The sequence below is a fragment of the Anas acuta genome, chromosome Z, assembly GCF_963932015.1.
Source record: "Anas acuta chromosome Z, bAnaAcu1.1, whole genome shotgun sequence".
In the NCBI taxonomy this organism is placed as follows: domain Eukaryota; kingdom Metazoa; phylum Chordata; class Aves; order Anseriformes; family Anatidae; genus Anas; species Anas acuta.
The window spans coordinates 47173070-47197794 of NC_089017.1; the positions used below are offsets into that span (position 1 = coordinate 47173070).

The window sequence follows — 24725 nt, forward strand, 5'->3', positions numbered from 1 at the left end:
CTTTTCTCACTTCTCTAGGTCATAGTGTCTGGCTACCGAATGCGACTGCGAGATCTCTGCAATAGCTCAATGCTGTCTGAATTTCTTACAATCCAAAATCAGTCAGTGGCCATGGACTCTGAAGCCTTCCTTTGCGCCTTACCAAAGGAAAAGCTCCTTGCAGCCGAACAAGCCTTCCGTGCTAACCTGAATCCTTTGAAGCCTCTTCAGGTGAGTCTAATAGTTGAACTTGTGAGAAGCTATCGTTGACATTGTGATGTTTTCAATCTGGGAATTTATCTCTGTATTTCCAGAGTGAATTGTTTATTGGCATTAAGAAAGAATATGGTCTTTATCATTGAAGCTTGAACAAAGTTGCTTCTTCCTGTCATTCCTACCCTTTCCGTTGCAGTGTTACTTGCATAGTGTAAATGTGTGTGGGCTATGATTTAGTTTGTCAAGAGGAAAATATTTATGCGGTATAGTAACAAACATGATGGGTTGTCCCTGTGTTTTGGTCAGCTGTATCGCAGCTGAAATGAGCACAGATGTTACACCGGCCCATGCTGGGTGCTAAAACCGTCATCCTCTGCACTTAGCAAGGGGCTGTATGTAGAGTGCGGAAATTCCTCGCCAAGAGCAGGTTTAATTCATATGAAGAGGAGTCAACAGTTAAAGACCCTGTTTGAAAGGCTGACCAACTAAACAGATTTTGGAGCAAGTGCTCCAAAACTCATTGAAATTAAGGAAAACGTGTCAATCAGGGGGTGATTGCAGTCCGGGCAGACTTAGCCGCTTATTCTAAGAAACCCCAGTGATGTTTTGTTGTTACATGCCCACAATATCTGGATAAAGAGCAAAAGTTTGAGGAAGCTAGTGCTGGAAATATCAGAGAGAAGGGACCACAGAACCCACTCTGTTACCCAGTAAAACAAACACTCTCTTGTGTGCACTGAAAGAAATAAACACTTTGGCTGTGTGAGTTTCCAGATTTGATGAGCCTTTCAGGACAGAAAGTCATGTACCACTTGCTTGGCTTTGTCCCCAGTCAAAGAGGGTCATTAATAAGTACCGGAATCATGTTACTCTTCAGTGCAGTGCACAGTGGACAGTTCTCTCTGCAGATCATTTTCTGTTTGCCATGTGTCCCCCATCTGCATTTTTTCTTTCTTGCTGGAAGAGCAAGCTAATCATGAGTATTAAGAAATGAGGTAACATTACTGAAACCATCCTCGTAACAAAAATGAGCAAAAAATGAAAAAAAAAACAGAAAATGGCTATAAGCAATTTCTTTTGTGCAGTTCGATGTATATGCATGCATTCACTTCAAATCTTTCAGAGTCTCTAGAGTTTTTGGAACTGAGCATGATGAAAGTAACCAGCTAGCACCATTCATCATCGTCCTTTTGGGCCCTCTGGAGACTCCAGGTTGTTTTTACTCATGTTTGAAAGTCTCTACAATTGAGCTGGCAGAAGCAGATACTATGTCTCTGTTGTTACATCTGTATTGTTTACTGGTGAAAGAAAGCAGTCATAAGCTACTCTGATAGTGCTACTTGGCAACAGCAAAGTAGAGATATTAAGAGCAATTTTGGGTGACTTCTGAGAATTGTGCTCATGAGCCTGGCTTCAGAGAAGCCCAAGGCCTGAAGCCAGAAGTTCTAAACCTGCTGTATATTGTACACCATCCAGTAGAGGTCCATGGGTTTCTTCAGAAAAATGTTGCATGCTATCCACTAGTAAACGCTGCTGTAATGGCTCAGTGAGTGAAATAAAACCAAGTTGCTTCAGTATGGCCAGGCAAAATGATTAAAATAACATCAGGATCATGACCAATACATTTGAAACTTGGTGGCTTTAAAGGCTGAAAAAAAAATGCCTTGACCTGTAGTAACATCTTGGAACAAAGAGAGAACTTTCTGTTCTTAAACAAAGAAGGCTTTTGACAAATAGCTTATCATTAAAGGCAGTGGGGTCAAATCTTGGACAAGCACGCTGAAGCTAGCGTGCACCCTATCCACTACAGAGCCTGCAAACCAATGCCAACAAGTTGACTGTCCCAGAGATTTATTTTTAATTTTTGGCTTAATCCCCTTGATGTCAGTAAGTAAAAGTAAGGGCCAAGTCAGATGCAGGTACAACAGAAATTTAGAGGCAGGTATTTGGCTCACATGATGAGACCTAAGCTCTGCTTGCTGGTTTTTGGGGAGGCAGAGAAAAAAAACATCTTAATATAATTAGGTAGATATAACTGGAATGACGAGGACTTGGAAAAATGTACAAGAACTGTGTAAGTTCAACACTAAAGTCTTGAACAGTAAAATGGAAGTTTTTGCTGTTCAAGTGGCTGTCATGTCTGGTGTGCTGCATATGGCAGATGCAGGCCAGCATCCACCTGCGTGCTCTTGCCCCTATACATTCCTGTTTGTTGTTCCCTCCGCAAGACCATAAGCAAATTGCGTTAGGGAATTGACCTGGATTCGAATGAACTAATGTAATTGTATGGTTACACAAACATTTGTGCAGAAAGATGGAGGGGGGTTGGTATAAGACTGGGAACCAAGTGGTCAGGGTGTATAGGGAGGGGGCTTGAGACCCCTGTGTCAACACATGCTTCTATCATCTTAAAGTGTTTGTGCCTTTGCAGCCTGAGGGAAACAATAAGTGTTTCAGGTAACTCACAACAAAACAGTATTTTTTTTTTTGTGAATTACGAAGAGAGCAGAGTTTTAAAAAGCAAATTAGAACAGGTGCACAGTGAAATGTGTGAGCTCTGAATGTCATGGCACTGTAAAGGAGGTCTGAAAAAGAAGGCAAAAACTCAATACTTGTCTTTGCATATCTGCTCATCTGTTCTATCCCGAACAGACACTGAGTGTTGCACAAAGTGGATTAGTACAGTTAAGATAAAGGATTTCCAATTAAAATTTTTACCTACGCCTTTCTAGCTCTGCCACTGATCCTTTGTGTGACTTTCATTTACCCTACTCCTGTAGGGTGAGAAAACAGAGTCAGGATGGTAGAGATATGGTGGGGAAGTTCAGGTAGGCCTCCTTGTTACCTCCTTTGTAAGAACCTATTTGGGGAGGGCTTTTTAGATGGAAGAAAATCTGGGAGTGATCACAGGGTGCCATGGCAAAGGATCAGCTTTCCTTCTTGAAGGGAGTATTCGATCTGCTAGAAGCAACAAATGTTTATAAAAGTCAGATTCTTTTTTTTAGGTCCCACTCATTCCCTGAAGCCTTTTTGGCCAACAATAAGAACAATGGGCTGTAGTACATTTTGTTCAAGCCAGTTGCAGGCACAGCTTGTCTTCAGTGGAAGGTTTGCCTTCCACTGGGTGTATTCAGTGAGACTAAAGTGGGGCAGGAGAAGCTGGTTGGAGAAAAACAGAGAAACAGAACCTCTAATTCCATGCAGACAAGTTTTATTTTCAGCTATCTCTCTGTGCTAGGCCAGGAGTTGTCCCATGGAAGAACTGTACAGGCAGGGGAAGGTTATCAAGAGCAATGGCATTAAGTCAGAGATGTCCCAACCGACTGGTGTGGATGGGTAGGGACTGTCTTATAGCATAAACTTACATGTCTGTGCAACAACTTTTACCTCTGCAAATCTCCCCAGTTTCAAAAACAACTTGGAGGGAGACTGTTAAGTGACAGAGACGTTTCAGATTGGCCTTGTGGGATTTTGTCTCAGCAGTGCTGCTTAAGAAGGGCTTTGCCACATTCACTTCCAGTGGTGTGGGTCTATAACAAGCCATAAACATGTTGTGGCTTCTGTACTGTAGTGGTGCTAGAAGGAGTGTGGGTGAGCACATGAAACTCCAATTGTTCTTTTCCCTTCATAATGCAGCTGGTATTTTGTCATATGGTTAGCATGAACTAAGCATTGAATGTTGAATGCATTCCAGTTGAAAAAAAATGGCTTTAGAAAAGGTCTCTTAATGTAAATACATGCTGCAACTAAACTTGTGGCTTTCCTTGCTCTTTTGAGTGTTTTCGGTCAAGCACAATGATATCATGATTTCAAGCAGCTGTACTTTGGGACTTCCACTCCCAGGAAACAAAAGCAGAAACACAAAGCATGTGATTTTTCTGCAAAGTTCAGTGCTCAGTTTCCACTAAGATCAGCGTAAAATTGTAATAACTGTTTCAAAGCAAACATGGCAGTGGTCTCTTAAGCAGAAGCAATTAGCTGTTACGCTGCAGCAAGTGACAATTTTGTTATAACCTCCCAGCACTTCAAATACGGATGTGTTCTCGTGTATGTTAAAGAGTTTTCCATCCCTTCTAGCAGGAGCTGACAGGTGGGTTTATTTAAGGCTTGTCTTGACTGGGCAGTCAACTCTAGTTACCTCGAGTATTTCTGTGTATTGTGTCCTGTAAGTGCGCACATGCGAGCACACAGCGTGTGCTTAGTGCATTGGGTAGCTGCAGAATATTAAGACATTTGCATGCCCTAAAAGGCAAGACTAGATGAAGGCATAACTTACTAGCCACCAGCACAGTAATTGTACGGGGCAGCTCTGTTCAAAACCTGCTAGAACTTTGTCTTTCCACCATGTGCCAGGAAAAGACAGGTGGTGTCTTCCAGCATTTCACCAGCAAATGAGCCATTACCCCCACCTTGTTGTAGTGCAGACACCTGCAAAATACACTGTCACACTGGGACCAATCCTACTTGAGAAGCGCTGAATCTAGAGGACACTTCTGAATGTAAAGAACTACGCAGAGCCACTGCAAAAAGTTCTTTTCCAGGGAAACTGATGACATTTCAGGGCCAGATTTGAAAACTTGAATCTCATAAGGCTTACATACTTGTTCAGACCGAAGTCCTATTCAACCCGGTGTCCCTTGCGTGCTACTCCAACAGCACTACTTCTTCAGCTAAGCCTGGAAACCTGGTATTTTTTTTTCTGTCATGAATTCTTCTTAGCCTTTTTCAGTCCCATGTTAACTTTTACCTTCAGCATTGCATAGTGTGCACATAATTTCTCCATTTTGACTGGGTTGTGTGTGAAGTAGCTCCTTCGGTTTGTATTAAACCAATCATTACAATGGAAGCCCTCTGTTCTTCTGTGATGAGGTGCAGTGAACAATCATGCCCTATTCATGTTCTCCATCCCACTACTAATTCTACAGACCCCTGTCATATCCTCTGCTTGTCAATAAGATTTCTGTTGAAGAACTGTGGTCTCTTGTTCTTCTGTCAGAAGCCATTTGTATCTTAAAATCATACTTGTGGCCTTCTTCTGTACTTGTGTTCTTTTGGAGATGGAGGATCCAAAATTGCACATAGTACTTGAGAGAAAAGAAAGCACCATGGATGTATATTGATATTGACCTGTCTTATCATTGTAATTCTGCGATCTCTTCTCTGTGTGGTGCTAGCTAGTTCAGAACCATCCCGGGGTATCTTGAGGTAGAACTGTCTTCTCCCTGTGTACTTTACTTTGCAGCACTGAATTTCATCTGGCACTTTATAACAGTGTGTCAACATGAGGTCTTTCACTAATCCTTTGCAATTGGCTTTCGACTTTCACTATTCTGAACCAATTAGTATCATCAGAAAACCCTTCCTCATCCACCCTGTCCCTGAATCACTTCTGAATGCACCGAACAATGCAAATCTGCATAGAGCTTGATGAAGTGTAATGGAGCTGACCGGGCTTGTCTTACAGTATGCACGAATCTAGGACTTCCTACTTCATCTCATTGCTGAAGTGGTAGTGCAGGTACGTAGCTTTGATATTTGCTGTGTGTATTCCTTTAAAATGGCTTGAAGATCTTAGCCTGTGGGGAGTTTTAATTGCTTTTCTTCTAGCTCTGATGTGTTTTGGTTTATGTGAACCTTAAGGTCTGTGTTCAGTAGAAATTCATAGACGCTAGAAAGCCTCCCTGAATTTACAGCTGGCTTTGGAGCAGGCATGAACTGAGCACTCAGCAAAGTTAGCTAGGTGTAAATATCCCAGCAGCAGATCAGTGGAACAGTGCCCAGTTACACCAGCTGACACCGTCCAACTCTTACTACCCTTCAGCAAGTCAGCTGGAGCATGTGAAAGACTCCAGACTTTGCTTCCAGCAATTGCCTTGGGAAGGATGGAAAAAATGAAAGGCTTCAGCCCAAAAGATTTGTACTAAAATCAAGGGTCTTGACTGTTCCTCTGTGTCACAATGCTGTAACATGTAGCTATGAATGTGAAATCTTAGGAAATGATTTTAATCCTCATTCCTCTGAAAGAAGGATTGTGTCCAAAGCATTAGGCTAAAGAGTCTTGATGCTTCTCTTGCAATAAATGTTTCTCATACAAGGTAGTGCTTTAACTTTATCCAGAAATAAAACAGAAGAAAACAGAAGAAAAAAAAAAAAAAAAAAAAAGAAAAACCCAGCCCCCCCATGTTACATGGAGGGCAGGTATAAACAGGGAGTTGTCTTCAGGGGGACTCCCAGGTCAAGCAACTGCTAGAGCAAATGGAGTTTCCGGGAAGAAACTGTGCCTTCCACTTCTAGAAACCTGTCACTATTTCTCTTGTGGTGCTGTTGCTTTATGGAACCTGGTCCTTTTAAAATGCACCACTGGTTTAGTCTGAAAATGCACAGGCCTGATGGGAGGACTCAGGTGATGAAGATCACCTGAAGGTGAGATGTGCTGTGCAGCAGGATTTCTGAGCTGGAAGCTGTGGAGTCTCCATGGCATTACGGGGTGCGGAAGCCTGGGGTTGCTTGAGTTCAAGGTTGCACAGAGAGCCTGTCTTCCCCGTCAATCACTTTGCTTTGTAAGCAGTCCTAACTATTCTTCTCTACAAGGATGTCTACAATGGTTTAATTTCCACGTTGGTTGGTGCCTGTCAGTGACTCCCACCTTCTTTTTATCTCTTGCAGAGACACATTTCTTTTAACTCTTCCTTGCGGGATCTGTCAGAAACTGTGGAGGCTTTGAAAGAGAGCCTGGGAAAGCTTGTTAAAGAGGTAAGTGTGTCCTTTGTGTCAGAAGAATACATTGGTGTGGTGGTGGCTGCCCATGCCTGTGGTCGAGTACAAGAAGCACAAGTCTCCTTGGTGCAACTCAAAGTCAAGCCCCTTGCTGTTTTTCGAATTTCCCCACCATCCTACAGCTATTGTCCCTGTATGTTGACAGAGGCAGCACCTGCTGTGCAACCCCTTGGTGCACAGAACACCAAACCGTGGACACCAATCTTTAGGCATGTGGCTAAAAGATTGGGTACACCCAGGAGGCACGGGAGTTACATTTTCTGTGGGGTTTACTTTCTCAGCGGTGGCACAACAGTTACCTTTGCAATATACATCTGTTGACTAGCAGCAGCTCGCAAACTACCTGTGGAGGTTTGCCTCCATTTCAGCTTTTTCACTCAGTTGCCAACCATGCCAGGTGCGTTTCTGTATTGCAGATACTTGTTCTTAGGTTTGGTGAGGGTATGGCATGTGGAAGAGGTGTTGTGGATGTTACAACTGAGCAAACTGCACGGTACTGTTTGCTCTTTGTCTTTGGATAAGTAGCTTTTGGGGGCAGAGATTGTTTTCTGATCTTTGTGGGGCACCCAATGCAGTGGCATCACAGCAGCAGCTGAGAAAGGCTCCAGCAAAATACAGGGATTTGCAGAGGCAAAGTGACATTGTAGAGACTGTATTTGTTTTTGCAGGTGAAACGGTGGATTAAGAATAAAGCCCTGCGTGCCTAGCAAGAGTCAGAAACCCAAACCCCAATTTTTTTTAATTTTAATTTTTGGAGCCAGAAACATCTTAGCCACTTTCTGCCCGGCTCCGACTTCGACGTGCTGCTACCAGGCGAAAAAAAACATTCTCTCTCCCTCTAGCAGAGATCACAAGCACCTAAACTAAACAATAAACTGAGCCTCCTCCTCCTCGAGCCTTCCGTCCGTCCGTGGTGAACGGCAGTAACCCCGGGGAGCGCGCAGAGGAGCGGGTCACTCGGGGTTAGCAGCGTGCGCTCCCCTCCCACCCCGCCGGGAGCCAGCGCCGTGCCAGCCAGCAGCCCCTGGCACGCGTCCCTCACCCCAGAGCCCCAGAACCTGCCTCTGGCTGCCTTCTGCAGTGAAATTAAGATGATTCCCGGATCAGCTGCACTTCAGACCACGGCAGAGCTCTTGCTGCTCGCAGGGAGGCTGCCCTTAAGAGTTTGGTTACAGCTGTTTCCCGTTACGTCACTTAAGCTTGCCTTTTTTTTTTCTTCTTCTTTTTTTTTTTTCTTCTCTTTTCTTTTTTTTTTTTTTTCTTCTTTTTTGTCTGGGATAAAAATAATTGAAACCATGTGACATTCAGTTTGCTGATGTGGCTGAAAATGTCCCAGGGTAGCGTGCCTTTTGCTTGGCAGCTGTTTTGGGTAGGACTACCTTTTATGCTGCCTTATTACTGTGCAAACAAAGGCAGCATTTTCCTTTGCGTACAGCGTGAGCTGCTCCAGATGGCTTGACCGAAAGTTACTTCTTATTGTCTGGCAGGCTGATTTCTGTGTGAAAAGGAGGGACTTGCTCCCTTGTTTCACAGGGCAGCAGCTTGAGGGGGTGGAGAGAGCTATTGTTTGTGCCACGTCTAGAAGCCTTTCTAGCAAGGAATTTTAATTAGAGAATAGTCTGAACAAAATATTTGTCTCTTAGTGTGGGGATTGATTGGGTCCGTGTCCCTGTGCTCTTTAAATCAACCCAGGAGGGCAGATTAAACTCTGAGAGCGAGGGCAACTATTAAGAAACACGGAGCCAGGTCTGATGTCTGGGAGTAGTTCAGTAACGCTTCAGACATGTGAGATATTTGCTTCCAGTGGTGTGAACGGAGCAGCTCTGCACATCTATCGTAAAACTGCTGGTGCCAAAGATGAAACAAAGCTGCTTGCTCAAACTTTGTTTTTAAAATAACAAATACTTTTGTTAATGCAATCCCTCTGCAAGATAGTTTGTGGCAATTAGCTACCCTTTCTGTTTCTGTTCCTTTGCCTGTCCTAAGGAGCTGATGGCACTTTAACTAAAGCAGTGGACGTTTACCAAAGAAAATTCAACTGTCTTACCTAAAGTACCAAAACCTCCCAAGGCATCCCTTTGAATTGGAGACTCACACTGTTATGCCTGAAGTGCAGCCTTGGCCTTTTGGGTTGGGAGACATCAAATCCAAAATCCACCTGGGTATATTTAACCAAGTACAGTTGTTGTCTTACATTCTCTTTTTCATTCACATCCTACGATGTTGGCGCCCTGTCAGTCACCCTGAATCTGCGGAGCCTGATTGATTGGCACCAGGGTGCAGACAAAGGCACCAGTGAGCAGTGAGGAAATGAAAGTACTCTTGAAGCAAGTCTGGATACAAGTACTGAATCCCCAGGTTTTAGCTGTTCTCACAGCTGTCTTCTATCATATCAATGTGTCATGTGTTTTCAGGCAGCTAAAAATAGAGGCTCCTTGTGTATGTGACACAAAATAGCTCTTGTTTAGCATCAAGATTTTTTTTGCCCAGATGTTGGCACTTCTAGAGCATGCACGGAACTACAAATGAACACAAAGGGCCAGGTTTACCTACAGGGTAGGGCCAGAGACCCTGGGTATGCCTGCCTCGGTTGAATTAGCATTGAGTTATTATGGGACACCGTTGCTTTCAGGGGTTGTTGTGGACCAGCTTTGCCAACTGTCCTAGACCTTGAATACCTGCCATTTTATTTAAACAAAGGTGACAGAACTAAGACACGGCAGACCTGGCAGCAGGGCTTTGTCTGACTCCAAAAACAGAGTAATTGGGGCCATCTAATGTTATTTCTGAGATGCATCTGAGGAGCAATTACAAATAGGTGTCTCAGCAGCTCTGCTTGCCCTTATTAGTGCATGTCGCTATTCTGGGCAGCACAGCAAGAGCATCACAGTTCATGTCACCTGATATTCAGTAGCAGACAAGAAATCAGATCAAATGCTAGAAAAGATTTAGAAAAGGATAGGGAACCAACTGTGGAAGATGTTACCATGACACTATGCAAATCTGTGGTTTGCCCTCCTGTTTGATACGGAGTACAGAGCAAGGCACTTTGTCTCCAAAACTCAGTATCAGACCTGAAAAAAGTTCAGAGAAGGGCAATGGGGACATTTAGAAGTGGAATGACTTTCACGTAAGGAACAAGAGAGCAGTCTGGGACCTGTCAGCCTGGTAAAGAGATGAGCTGGGGATATGACAGAGGTCTGTCAAGTTGAGTGGCCCAGAGAAAAAGAGATAGGGACTGAATGTTCACTGTGCAAAAAGTGTGGCACCAAGTGAAGCTAACAGTAGCCAAGTTTAGGAGAGGGAGAGGAGGTTCTTTCCAGTGATATGTTGTATGCTAAATATTTGCAGATGTTCAAATACCATGGAAGACATTCATTGTGAGTTAGCAAATAGACAGAAGTTCCCTGAGCTGAAAATAATTGGAATCTGGAAGGTTACTTGGGGGAAGTTTGTTCTTGGCCTTGCTTTTTTGTTTCCTAACATCCACTTACTGTCACCATCACAGAGGTTACTGAGCTAAACAGACTTTTCGTGTGTACGGACACACCTCTGTTTTCTTGCTTCTCCAGCCAGAGAGCCTGAGGGTAGTGGTCCAGTGTAGCACAAAAGCAGTGCTCATGGACGTGCATCATTTTTCTCCTTGTGGTGAGCCTGGCCATGTCTCTGAGCATGGAGACATCGATGCAGTGTCATAGGCTGACCACCTGCTGCTTTTGCTGGTGACAGATCCTGCAGGTAGCTGCCACAACAAGTAAATGTGTCTTGCAGTACAGAATCTCCCTTCCAGCCGTGAGCATTGCATCTCCGTGCCTGGTGTTGAACGAGCAGGGCAGGAGAAGGCTTCTCACCGTGGTTGGCTTCATGTTCTGTGGAGTAAAGGCACACACCGTGGTCAGGCCTGAGGCTGCAGCTGGGCTTGTTTTCCTGGGCTTTCAGCAAAGCTGTTGACAAAGGGGCAGGGAGGTGCTAGGGCAGGCACAACATTGCTGGTCTAGGAGGTCAAACTTTCTGCCTGGTGTAAATCTGAGGAGGCTTGCTGACCCTGGTGGGGCTGTGCCGGGTGACACTGCCAGAGCGCTGGGGCCTGCAGCTCTGCAAGGCTGGGTCTGATTAGCTGCTCCCACTCCGTGTTGTTTCCTTATTCCCTCTTCTGAGTCGCTCCACCCCGGAGTGAGGGGACTGCTGGAATGTGAGCTGTTGTGCAACCAGAGAAGTGGTTTCCATGTGAGAGGGCAGGAAAGGCAGGAACCACCACAACACTGAAGGAGAAAATGTAGAATAAAGAGCTCAATAAGTACGTGGTCTCCACGTTTTCCCACAGTGGTGGGGGGAAACACACTTCCTCTGGTCTCTCCTGTTAGTTGTACATCCAGTGGGATTCTCATCTGTCTGAAAACAGATGTGTGGCTTGAAGGAGAACGGCAGGATCTTTTCCCTTCACTAATCCGGTTCCTACCCCTGTCTCCATTCTTCTCCCACTCCCTTCCAGTTGCTGAGCATGAAGAGCTGGAGCGACATGAGGCAAGAGGTGATGTTCCTGACCAACGTGAACGCATCAAACTCCTCTACGCAGATCTACCAGGCTGTGTCACGTATTGTGTGTGGCCATCCCGAAGGTGGAGGGCTCAAAATTAAATCCCTCAACTGGTACGAGGACAACAATTACAAAGCGCTGTTCGGAGGCAACAACACTGAAGATGATGTAACCAACTTCTACGATAACTCCACAAGTAAGTGTAACCCTGTCGTGGCCTAAGGTCCCATCCATTCCATGGCTGTAACGACTGCTGTATTCTAAACTTCCACGGGTGAAAGCAGGTGATCCTGAGGGTCAGCATACCTGCTACTGTTCAAGAAAAGTACACACATGCTCTTGCAGAAGGTCCACTGAAGGCTATGTGGACCTCCTTGAAGGGAATGGAGAGCACAGTTGCATGCGGTCTTTGGAAATCTGGCCTTTTCTGTGCAAATTTGGGTATGCAGCGTGTTGCATGGGCTGTGCAGATAAATGTGGCTGTGTTAATCATGGAATATGCCATTAATGTTGGAAGCTCTGCAGGTACTCCATGCTTGCTGGGCAGATGGTGAAGGCTCAGGCTGAAAAGGGCATTTTGTGGAGCTTTGCAGCAGAGGAGGGTTTTTGTTTTGTGACAGCTGCTCTGCTTTCAGCTGTGACCGTCCTTAAAGTGCGTGCGAGTGGGTCATGTGCCTTCTGCAGTTGTCACAGTGCTATTCAGCCACTCACCCCGTCCTCTCCTCCTCAGCACCCTACTGCAACGAGCTGATGAAGAACCTGGAATCCAGCCCGCTTTCCAGAATTATTTGGAGGGCTTTGAAACCCTTGCTGATTGGGAAGGTCTTGTACACTCCAGACACACCAGCCATAAGGAAGGTCATGACTGAGGTAACTCTAACCCTATCCTCTGATACGCAGTGTGAGGTATGTGCTCTGGCTGTACAGCTAAGCTTCTCTGTGTTAAATTGGGTCCAGATGCAAGCCTAGAAATGATTGTCCACAAAGCACAGCCTCCATAGTCGCTCACTTCCCATGCCAAAGGCTCGAAGAGAAAAGGCATCTGAACTCCATGTCTACACCTTACTGGAGACATTTGTGGTGGTGCTTTGTGATTACCCACAGGATTTGCAGCTCTGATGTGGGATATGAGACCGGGAAAGACCTTGATATGCCTTCAGATGTCTTTTCTCTCCTCCGCTGCAGGCTGATCAGCTGATCCTTAACCATTTCTGATAGCAGTTTACCTAATGTGCTCTCTAGTTCCCCTTAGCAGACTCTCCTAGCACATGGGGACGGGCTGCCTCTGTGTGCCCCTCATCTCCAAATTCCACCAAGCCTTAAGAGCAGTCCTTCAAGCAGGCCCTGCTCAGCCACAGCCATCTTCACTCCCTCTTCTAATTTTCCTTCCAATCTGCACATGCCTTTCCTTACTCCTGCCCTTGCGGAAGCTGTTGCTCTTTGAATATAAGCAATGCTCAGTACTTCACTTGACAGGTCAATGCACCCTCTCAGCCTGCTGTGGATCTGAGCCAGGTTTTGGGAATAACCTTCCTCCTCTCTTTGCCGACAGGTGAACAGGACATTCCAGGAGCTGGGTGTGTTTCGTGACCTCGGGGGGATGTGGGAGGAGATAAGCCCGAAGATCTGGACATTTATGGAAAGCAGTCAGGAAATGGATCTGATTCGGGTCAGTATGCTGTTCTTGCCAGAACCACTACTATCGTCTTCTGCGATAAGTCATGAAACACTTATTTTAGATAGCACTTCAGCGCTAGTCTGGGCAGATAATGGATGTGACCCCCTTTTTGAAACGTGTTGTGGTTGTACTGGTCTTGCTGGACACTCCTTCATGTAACATCCTGCCAGAAACAGGAGCAGACCACGTTTAACAGCTGCGTCTAATCTACCTCTGCGGGGAAGTGTGCTGCTTCTTCCACACTGTTGCCCTAATTCTGCGCAAATATCTGGCTGGTGGTATTTTTGTGGAGTTGGTGACATATTCTGCTGCCTGTGCTGTGCACTCCTCTGTAAAAGCACTCTCTGGAGCAGCTGGTTTCATGACCCACCATATACCTAGATCAGATCCTGGAATGTGCTAGGTGGCCTCAGGCCCCATTAAGTACAGTCAGATTTAAATGGTTATTGTCTTAGAGCTAAACCTAGATGCCTGGTGGTCACCTGGCACAAACCTTGTAAAAAAATAATTTTGGCTTGTATGGTATGCTTAATTTAGTAATAGTTGAGTATTTATGGGGGAAGAGGGAATATCACCCTGCAGCTGATCACTTCATAACGTGTTACGTGTACAAGACCATGAAGAAAGGATTGGGAGCCTTGTTTGGATTTGACACACTCTGCTATTCTGTTGGCTCCCCAGAGCATTGTGCCCAATGTAAGACCTTCAATACTAGGGCATTATCTGCTTATTAAAAGTACAAGAGGCTTAGTTCACTTTGCTTCCCTCAGGTGTAGCTCAGGTGTGGGTCTTGCACCTCTGCACTGATGTCTTTGGAAACGCAGTGATGTAAAACTGTAACAGCACAACAGAAAATCAGTTGCAGAGGAGCTTTTCCTGCTGGCAGCTGGGTGGGTGTTATAGCACAGGTGTTACACAGAGATCTCCCTGGGTTTGTTAAGCCTTGAAGTTCATTCCTTGTTGATCCCAATGCAATGATGTGCAGAACAGTCCCTGACCTATCCTGTTGCACTTCCCAAAAACAAGACATACCGGAGAGGATGAAGACATCATTTTTATTACTCCTGTGCCTCTGTTGGCTTTATTAAAATTACTTCTGCAGATACTGGCAGCAGAGAGATGAGAATCAGGCCCACTGATTGTAAATTGAACTGCTTGCTGCAGGGAGTGCTGACAGAGACAGGATTTGGCTATTGGTTTGGTTTGCAGTTGTGTCTTTTGAAAGGTGAATGTTGCTGGCTTTTTTTGTTTGTTTTTGTGCTTTAAATGAGCCTTAGGCTTTACTGATTCTTTATTTTATGCATCCTGTTAACTCTGCTGGCTCTGGTGTTTACTTCTTGGTCTTCCCAACAGTCTGGTCTCTTCCCGTGTACTGGTGCAGTAGCAGAAGTTCCTTTGCGGTCACCTGCAGCGGTTCTTGCTCGCAGCAGTACTGCATTATGAACACCTGGGCAGCTCTCAGGCAGCATCCTGTTGGGTTTAGCAATGCAGTACAGCTCTCAGCAGTAGGTTAAAACATACAGCTGCCTGCTTGGGGCTGTTCCACTCTGCTGTTTGCAAGTCCCTGAGACTGCTGTGCTGTCAGGAGACGGGTTGTCACCTCCCAGCTTCCTTCGGTGTGGAACATGTTTGGTGTATTTCCTTCTGCAGTAGAGGAAAACTGCTTTTCCCACTCACTGCTGGCACTTGCAGCCCGATGCTAATGCAGCTGCTGACTCCAGGGAGGATGGGACGTGCCCCCAGGAGTTACTGTCTGTTAATGCTGCTGCTGGACATGATGAGGCTGAGCCCTGTGCCTGCAGGCGTGGTGCCCTTCCTGAGAGCAAGGGTGGGGTGGCCAGCCTCAGGAGACCGAGTGCGCAAAGGCAGCGTCGTGCAGCCTGTCCTGCATCCCTGTTTGTTCGGATTTCCCTTTTGCATGTTCTCCTTTGTCAGCTTGGCTTGTTCTGTTCTCCCACTTTGTGATTCTGTTTTTGTAACTCATGTGACCCGTTGCTTTCGGGTTTGTTGCTAACAGCTGCACATGGGGACGCTCCTCTCCGCACCTCTCAGCTTCATTCTTTGTTCTGGCAGAAATTCCATTTCCTGTTTTTATTGGTTATGATTTTTAGTTTTCTCTCTTGTGCTGGCTGTTTTTCCCTCCCCTTCAGGTTAGCTTTATCTCTTACAGTTAATGCTGCCTTCCTACCTGCCCTTACATTACTGCCCACAGCTTTCACTTCTGCTTTACTGCCAGGTGCTCCTACCTGGATTGCACTTGTGCAGGGTGTTACATATATACCTAGTGGGTCCACAGCCCACCCTCCAAAAGCTAGGAGCTAAACCACGTGAAAACAGCACTGTCTCCGGTGGGAGAGCCGAGAGGCAGGACATCATTGCTGTCCAAGGCTGTTTCAGCCAGCCTCGGTGACACAACAGAAAAGCACATAACAAAGCCACCCGGCTTTTGGTTCTGGTGTTTCTATTTATTACCTGGAGGGCTCAGCCTCTGGCTGTGCCTTGCCCCTTCTCCATCCCAGAGACTTGTTCGGAGCAGCCTGCAGAGCTGGGGGGCCGCTGGGCAGCCAGGTGCGTTTCTGCTGAGCACGTTTCTTCCTGCTCCGTATCTTGCTGGTGTAAAACCCCGTGGCTTGTGGGGAGGAGGGAAGGCGTGGATGGGTTTTGTCGTCTCCTTCATCTCTCTCCTGCCTGAGGAGCCCGGTTCGTGGCTGCCACCTAGGGCTGAGCCGGGGCTGGGCAGCGCTAGCTGAGTTTTCCCAAGGCGTGGGGCTGTGCGTGGCTCTCTGCTGCCCTCTCCACGGAAAAAAAGTGGCAGGACAAGGAGACAGCAAGCCAGCCTGCGAAGCGAGCCCGATAGCTTCGCTGCTGCGCTGGGAGAAGTGCATCATTTCGGCAGGAGAGGTGCCCAGAGCTGTCGGGAACACCCCCAGGCTGAGCTTCTCCCTGGGGAAATACAGGGTGCGCAGTTAAAAGAGGGTGTGAGTGGCACAGGGAGCATCAGCGCAGGGTGACAAAGTGACCTGCTTGGCACTCAGCAGCAGAGGACAGAAATGAGACCCCCTGACAGCCAGGCAAAGTGCCTGGGGCTTGGAGGTGGCTGGTGCTGGAGGGGAGCATTTATGGAGGGCTGCTGCTCGCTGCCACCTGAAACACGGGCATCATCCCCATCCCGCAGCTGCCTTGTGGGCAGCTGGCTGCGGGTGCTGAAGGGAGCTCTGGTTTAACATCAGTGCTTCCAGTGCATTTTTAAGTCATTTTTCCCAGTAATGCTAATTTCCATGACAAGGGGGTGATCCAACAGCAATTCTCAACCTAACTATTTCCTCTTTGATTAAAATATCCACAGACGCTGCTGAAAGGCAAAGCTCTCTGGGACCTGCACTTGCCGGCTTCCAACTGGACGGTGGAGGACATTGCCCGCTTCCTCTCAAAGCATCCCGAGGAGTTTGAGACAGATAACGGGTCGGTGTACACCTGGATGGATGCCTTCAATGAGACAGACAGGGCTATTCAGACCATCTCCCGCTTCATGGAGGTGAGATCGTGCTGTAGTGTTGGCAGGGAGCTGGGGGACAGCGGCGCTTTGGACTCCACTCACGTGGTGGGGTGGTTCCTGGGAAGGGAAGATCAATCTTCTTCAGTCCCTGTTCCGTAAATTACCACGCTTTGGTGGGGCCAAGTGCAAAGTATGTTAGAAAATACTATTTATTCGGGAGTCTAAATATAGATGTGGGAACCTAACTGTAGGCCTTGTTCTTGAAGCTCCTGCTTTGGCCATTGCATGTGGTTTCCCACCCTGTTGTTACTGGACGACTGAAAGTGGCTGCTCACTGCAGCCGTGTCACAGCTCATATTTCTGTTTGGGGTTTTAGCTGAGGATAGCAGCAAAGCTAGCAGCTTCTTTAAGCTGAGAAAGATGAAGCAAATAATGGAACTTGTTCTACATGTTACGCACTTCTCTTGGCAGATGAGTGCAAACAGAAGCAGGTCTTGGCCTTTCGGGGGCCTGGTCCAAAGCCTTTGTGAGTCATCCACAGATTTTTAGAGGCTTTCAGTCAGACCTAGCTTATTGGTAACAGCAAAAATAAAATCTCATCTATGAAAATTGATGCTTGTATGGAATCCTATAGTCACTACTGTAATGCTTCCTAACCTCTTGTACAGAAAATACCTTTGGGTTATCTGTCAGGGACACCTGTTTGACTTGGAGATAACCAGTAAGCTGGGAAAAAAAAAAAAAAAGACATCTCTAGCAACTTGCTGGGCTACTGTGAGCCATTGCAGAATATTTCAGTGCTACAGCCTTTTCATGGGCCTGATATTAGTGGTGTAGAGTTACCTCTTTTCTGTCCCTCCTGAACTTAAAGTGTGTTCTGGTTTGATCTGATCCCATAAACACTTCCAAAATTGTCCCTGTCTAGTGTGTCAACTTGGACAAACTGGAGCCTGTGGCCACAGAAGTCCGTCTTATAAACAAGTCCTTGCAGCTTCTGGATGAAAGAAGGTTCTGGGCTGGTATTGTCTTCACTGAAATAGCTCCTAACAGCACAGAGCTCCCTCAGCATGTGAAATACAAGATACGGATGGACATTGACAATGTGGAAAGGACCAACAAGATCAAGGATGGGTGAGGCCTGGCATACTGCCTTTTACACAATTTTTTACTGGGGTTGAGCTGACTGAGGATTTCTAACAGAAACGTCTTGTTCCCTTGGCAGGTACTGGGATCCTGGTCCCCGTGCTGACCCCTTTGAGGACATGCGCTACGTCTGGGGAGGCTTTGCCTACCTGCAGGATGTGGTAGAACAGGCCATCATCAGGGTGCAAACAGGCACGGAGAAGAAGACAGGAGTTTATGTGCAGCAGATGCCCTATCCGTGTTACGTGGATGACATGTATGTATACAGGCTGCTTCAAAAGCTCCCAGGAGCATTCTGTCTTAGGAGGCATGGGCTTTTTCTCACTTGGTTTGTTTTTTTCTCTTTGAACCTGCTCTTCAGTTGAGTGAGAACAACAACTCCAGCTCCCACTCAGGGCTGGTGATGTGCTTTAGACCCATCGGCCTCACCTTGTGGTGAGACACTGACACAATGTCATGGTTTACACTTGGGCTGCTTTGTGCAGTGAAGCCTTAGCCATCACCACGCTCTGCTAAGCATTGGGTGGCACCCAAAGTCACACTAATGTTTCTCACTTTGTTCTTCTGTCCCTTTTCTTCCTGCTCTCAGATTTCTGCGTGTCATGAGCCGCTCCATGCCTCTCTTCATGACTCTAGCTTGGATCTACTCAGTGGCTGTGATAATTAAGGGCATTGTGTATGAGAAGGAAGCCCGGCTGAAGGAGACAATGAGGATTATGGGCCTTGACAATGGCATCCTTTGGCTAAGCTGGTTCATTAGCAGCCTCATTCCTCTCCTGATGAGTGCAGGTCTGCTGGTGCTGATCCTCAAGGTGAGCCCACTGGTTTGGTCTGTGACAGCAGAATCCAGAGCTTTGATGTGTAGTGGCCTGAATTGGCACATTGAGGAGGAGGTAGTGGTTGTTGACTGATCTTTGGGAGCAGGGTTTTGGAATTAAAACAGAGATGATTTGCTGAAAACTGCAGGATGTGCTGTGATAGGTTCAGTGCCCTTGAAAATGCACCTCTGGTAGCACCTCACTTCAGGGAATGCTGCTGTGCAAATTGCAGCCAGCCCAGTGTCCCCGTCCCCTCAGCAGCATTGCTGAGAATCTGCTTCTACTAGAGCCATTTTAGAGAGCCCTTTCAAAGCTTGATGTGCCTGTTCTTCACTTTCCAGATGGGGAATCTGCTACCTTACAGCGACCCAAGTGTGGTGTTTGTTTTCCTCTCGATCTTCGCTGTTGTGACCATTCTCCAATGCTTCCTCATCAGCACCGTGTTCTCCAGGGCCAACCTGGCAGCTGCCTGTGGGGGTATTGTGTATTTCACACTGTACCTTCCCTATGTGCTGTGTGTTGCCTGGCAGGACTATGTCAGCTTCTCACTCAAGATCTTTGCGGTAAGTCTCAAGGATACTGCAGCACTCTAGCTGGACAGTGATAATTAGCAGGGAGGGGGCAATGAGAGGATAATTTTCCAGCGTAAGAAGCTACTAGGGCTGAGCTTTTGTTGGCTTTGGTAGGAGGAGTAATTTAGCTACGTGAAGCTCTTTTAATCTTTTTATGCTGTTGTGCTGTACCACCAGATAAGCAGGGCTGTAGGAACCGTTTGACTTTCTCCTCACCTGCCTGGAAAGGGTAGCCTAATGGTGTCTTCCCTCATATTAAAGTCCAAAGAATAATGGAAGGAATAGAGAAGCAAACTTATTCTGGGTGGTGGTCCAGCAGAGATTTCAGGCTTTACTTATTTGAACAAAACAAAAATGGAGTCTGCCACTCCCTCTAGTGATTCTAGTGATGCTCCTTGGACTAATTTTTTCCTGTAAGGTCTCTGAACTAGGTTGCTTTAGCCTTGCACTAAAGGTGATCTTCCCAGAGCTGAGGAGTTGTGAAAAACTTGATGTGTGTTCATGCCTCCCATTTGCAGAGCCTGTTGTCTCCAGTAGCCTTTGGCTTTGGTTGCGAGTACTTTGCACTGTTTGAAGAGCAAGGAGTTGGTGTTCAATGGGACAACTTCTTTGAGAGCCCACTAGAAGAAGATGGCTTTAGCATCACCACATCTGCTGTCATGATGTTGTTTGACACGTTCCTGTATGGGGTCATGACCTGGTACATTGAGTCTGTCTTCCCAGGTGAGGTCTGCTTCTGTGTGAGGGTCATACCTTCACACTTTCACATGCATCCTCTTGCCTTACTCCTTTGACAATATGCAAAATGGGCCTGTTTTTAAGCAGAGCTGCAGAAAAGTCATAGAGGAAAATTCCATACCAGCATTACAGGGAGGCTGTTGTGGCTATTATCAGTGTCTGTTTCCCAGTACAAAGGCAGTGCCCCATTGTGGTGGTGGCTAAGATAGCCCCAAAAGCTTTGGTGCATTTCAACTGTTCCCTTCTCTGAACTGCTAATTCCATAGACCGTGCCATAGGAGGCATTGAGAATATCAGCACCACATGTGGATGTTTAATACCTTCCAGCATAGGACCTCTAACCCTAAAACAGAATTTTAGAAAAGAGATTGTTCTCACCCTGAAGACTGGCAGTGTCTTCATCAGTAAATATCTCCTTAGTCCTGCCTAACATAGAGGCTTACTACGGGGGTAAAATACTTGCCTTCATGTTATGACAGCTAGCTTGGGAAAATGGTCTGCTGCAGTTGGGCTCATGTAATTTATTTATTTATTTGTTTGTTTGTTTGTTTGTTTGTTTGTTTTCCCACTCTTTAGGCCAGTATGGAATTCCCAGGCCCTGGTACTTCCCTTTCACAAAGTCGTATTGGTTTGGCGAAGAACAACAGGACAGGCAGCCCCTTCATCCTGACCAGAAGGGACCTTCAGAAGGTAAGTGTTGGAAATAAAGGAGCCCTTCTGCAGTGCAGTGTTGGGGTCTCCCTCTTTGAAAGCAGAGCTCACGGGCAGCAGGACTGCGTGGCTGAGGTGAAATTGGTCTTCCATTTGTTCTCAGTTTGGGTACACTCATCAGCTGTGTGTATCTAGGTAAACCCAAGGTAATTAGCCGGGTGGATACTACAGCCTCAAAGTTGAGATTTCTCTCATTTTTACTGACCCTGGTGACACTGGAGATTTCTAACCTCCAGTTGAAGCCAAGAGAGTGAAGAGAGCTAAAGGGCAATCTCTATGGAAGGTTCCTGTAACTAGGAAAGAAATGTGGCCAGTTATTTGTATAGCTCATTTCTCCATGGATCTCCACAAACTTGGAGGAATGTGTTGTTCGTTAGAGTTCTCACACAGTTAAATAATCTGCCTCTACTTTGCTGTTTTCCTTCCAGTCTGCAAGGAGGAAGAGCCTGTGCATCTGAGCCTTGGTGTTTCCATCCAGAACCTGATAAAGGTTTATCGTGATGGCAAGAAAGTTGCTGTAGATGGTCTCACGCTGAACTTCTATGAAGGGCAGATCACATCCTTTCTGGGACATAATGGAGCAGGGAAAACCACTACCATGTAAGATCAACATAATACTTTTGGGAAGTGGGGGAAGTGGCTCTGAATGCTACTGTACCTATCAATATGGTGCAGGTACAACTGCAGTGGGGCTCTGCTGATGATGCTCTGCTGATTTCAGTTGAGCTTTGTTTATTTACTCCAGCTGCCTCAGAAGATGCACAGATAAAGGGGACTGAAACTGGAGGGAGTTCAGACTGTGACTGAAAGCATCTGCTGGCAGGCAGCATATTTTTAGTAATCCCATTTGTGATTCTGACTTATCAGTATAAGGAAATGAGTTGAGCTTGAAAGGATGGGAAGCTTTTAGAGGAAAAGATATTTCCTTCAAGCAATGTCATGTGGGTGTGCTTTGATCACTGTGTTAAAACCACTGGAGCCAATTCTTCATCCATTAGTGAGATGTTTGTCAGTCTACTTCCCTAATGCAGGATTTCCCAAGGGCTTTCACCCGCTCTTCATTGATCCATCCTAGCATGTACAGCAGCCACTTATTAGTGGTAGAACCTGCATATCTGTTTTGTTTGTTCTTCAGGTCCATCTTGACTGGCTTGTTCCCTCCAACCTCGGGTACTGCCTTCATCCTGGGCAAAGATATCCGCTCCGAGCTCAGCACCATCAGGCAAAACTTGGGTGTCTGTCCACAACACAATGTGCTGTTTGACTTGTGAGTAGCATCCATGAGATGCAGGGCTGTTGTTATCCAACTGGTGTTTGGGTTCCTTCTGAGACACTAGTGTGCTTCCAGCTAGGATGGATGTATCTTCAGCTGTGGGGAGGGTGACTGACAGCATGGTGGTGTGAGAGTGGTAGAAGGACATTCTGTTCATTAGTGTGTTTGTGCATGCTTACATATTATCAAAAAGAGCATAGAATTTCATCTTTTTCCTCTTTCTGAGGAAATCTGCTACACTAAACTTACTGAGCCTACTGGTTTGGGGTGTTAAGCACTGTCAAGCTCTCTAAAGGAGGATTATTTGCATTGTTGCTGAACAGTCACACTCTGAAATCAGGCCCAAGCTGAGCACACCCAATCTGTAGCTGCTGTCTAAAACCTCAGCCTTAAGAGATGTTTTCCCTAGCAGACAAATGCGCTTGCTGTAACACTAAATGCAAAGGATGTGTCCCAGCATGGTGCTCTCAGCTGTGCCCTGAGTTTGTTCTTGTTCCCCAGGCTCACTGTGGAGGAGCACATCTGGTTCTATGCTCGGCTCAAAGGGCTGCCGGAGAAGCAGGTGAAAGAGGAAATGGAGCAGATGGCAATGGATGTTGGTTTGCCTCACAAACTGAAAGCCAGGACAAGCAAACTCTCTGGTAGGTTCAGCAGCTTTTACATTTCTGAGTAGCTCCCTCAGGAGAGCTTGGCAGAGGCTGCATCACAGATCTCGTCTGGATCTTCCAGTTAAGGCTGGATCCTCTGCAGGCTACCATACAACTTGACACTTAAAAAATTAGGTATTTACTAAGTACCTAATCATCTAAATTAGGAAACGTAATGATCTTACAGTATTTCATGCTGATACCATAAAAGGTCAATCACTTTCTATGAATATTCTGTACTTGTTTCCATCGTGACACAGGCATCCACTCTAGCCATGGAATTTGCATACCTGTGATAAAGCTACGTGTGATATTTGTTCTCCAAGTGCTTACTAGTATGTTTGGGCTTTATGGGGTTAGGTGAGGGTGGCTCAGACCATAACCTAACCTCCAAGTCACGTGCTGTTTGTGAACAGCACGTGCACTTTTTATATCAACTTCTGCTACTTCAGCTGACATCCTGGAGTGTTCTTCTGTTTTGTTCCAGAATGCCAGGATTCCTGTGTCATTCTGTACCAGATACTTGGGGACTGAGACTGCTTTGTCTCAGTCAACATGTTCACAGACTGCACATTTGTCCTTGGAAAGGGAGTGTAGATGGCCTCAGGTTGGCTTCACTGAGAAGAGTGTAACATAAGAGAGGTTGACGAGTATATAATAATTCCTCACTGCTGCCTCTGATGCACTTACACAGGAGCGAGTCTCTTGGGGACCTCCTGCTGTAGTTCAGGCTTCTAAAGACCTGTGCTCCATATCCTCAAACACAGTTAGGCCTCCAAGCAGGAAACTTGCTACTGCTGATGTAGCAAAGATACACGTAATTCACTTATAGAGGGGGTTGCAAGATGTGGTTTGCTGTAGAAGAAGAATTGGGCAGCGCTGGGGGAAAACCATCCCAATGAATTATCCCCTGTCCTGCAGTTTATGGGACCCTGAAGGCCTGAAACAGTAGCAGCACTGTCTTCTCAGTATTCAATTCTGCTTTCTCTTGGAGAGCTCAGTTTCCGCTGTGCTGCGTTTGTTGTTGTTCTCCTGCTCTCTGTGTCAGCCTGAATTCCTCTTTCTTGTTGTGCCTGTCAGGTGGCATGCAGAGGAAGCTCTCGGTTGCCTTAGCCTTTGTGGGTGGCTCCAAGGTTGTCATTCTGGATGAACCCACGGCTGGGGTGGATCCTTATTCCCGCAGAGGGATATGGGAACTGCTTCTGAAGTATCGGCAAGGTATGTGGTCTTTTTCTGTACTCCCAATGAAATCTGTCATGTGAAGCAAAAGAAAATCTCTGATTCGTGACTGTTCCCAAAATAGCAACGTGTCTTTGCAACTCTATTGTTGCCTGCACTGAGGAAGGAACAAAGAGCATGTGGGACAAGCGTGTTCTGATCTTTCACCTGTCCTCATTTCTCATCCTATTCATGTCAGAGCTCATGAACAAAGCCCCTTGATGTACTGTGAGAATAGTAAAGCCAGAAATTCACCCTTTTCTTGCAGCAGTGTCCTGTCATAGTGCAGCCATGCTTGTTGACATGAAATTAACCCACTTCAGCTAAGCAGGGCAATGGTGTGTAGAGAATGGAGAGAATATAACTGTGACAGCAATTGTGAACCTTTTCCATACTGCTATCCTTGTACAAACGAGCTTCAACCTGGGTCAGAAAGCTCTTATGCAACTTCATTTTAAAACCCAGATGATCATGGCCTTTCTTGTTTTGCAAGCTTGGGTATGGTTGTTTTATGCCAGTGTCTTCCTTTGCTTTCTTGCAGGCCGCACTATCATTCTCTCCACACACCACATGGATGAGGCAGACATTCTGGGCGACCGGATTGCCATCATTTCTCATGGCAAGCTCTGCTGCGTTGGCTCTTCTCTCTTCCTGAAGAACCAGTTGGGAACAGGCTATTACTTGACCCTGGTCAAGAAGGATGTGGATTCTTCTCTGAGCTCCTGTCGAAACAGCAGCAGCACAGTGTCCTATCTGAAAAAGGTACAACTGACCATTCCTGCTTATGTTCTTTCTTCCTGCACGAAATTTTAGGCTTACAGCATTTGAGATTTTACATGACAGAATATATTGAAGAAAAAACCCTTATTCTTAAAAAGAAGGGTTCCTTTTGTAGGTGCCATGGCAGACAACTACAGCTATT

The 24725-nt window shown here is 46.2% G+C and overlaps 1 protein-coding gene across 3 annotated transcripts in view; it reads left to right on the forward strand.

Annotated features, from left to right (window-relative positions):
• The window catches only part of ABCA1 (ATP binding cassette subfamily A member 1), a 91302-nt gene that overhangs the window by 46014 nt on the left and 20563 nt on the right, over positions 1-24725 (forward strand). For all 3 annotated transcript variants that reach the window (XM_068668052.1, XM_068668054.1, XM_068668053.1), the window contains exons 7-23: positions 19-210; positions 6862-6948; positions 11465-11705; positions 12240-12379; positions 13062-13178; positions 16534-16722; positions 17609-17814; positions 17906-18082; positions 18416-18638; positions 18986-19207; positions 19735-19939; positions 20531-20644; positions 21094-21265; positions 21801-21932; positions 22440-22579; positions 23666-23803; positions 24345-24565. In XM_068668052.1, the coding sequence (XP_068524153.1) occupies positions 19-210; positions 6862-6948; positions 11465-11705; positions 12240-12379; positions 13062-13178; positions 16534-16722; positions 17609-17814; positions 17906-18082; positions 18416-18638; positions 18986-19207; positions 19735-19939; positions 20531-20644; positions 21094-21265; positions 21801-21932; positions 22440-22579; positions 23666-23803; positions 24345-24565 (2916 nt within the window). The remainder of the gene's footprint in view (positions 1-18; positions 211-6861; positions 6949-11464; positions 11706-12239; positions 12380-13061; positions 13179-16533; positions 16723-17608; positions 17815-17905; positions 18083-18415; positions 18639-18985; positions 19208-19734; positions 19940-20530; positions 20645-21093; positions 21266-21800; positions 21933-22439; positions 22580-23665; positions 23804-24344; positions 24566-24725) is intronic.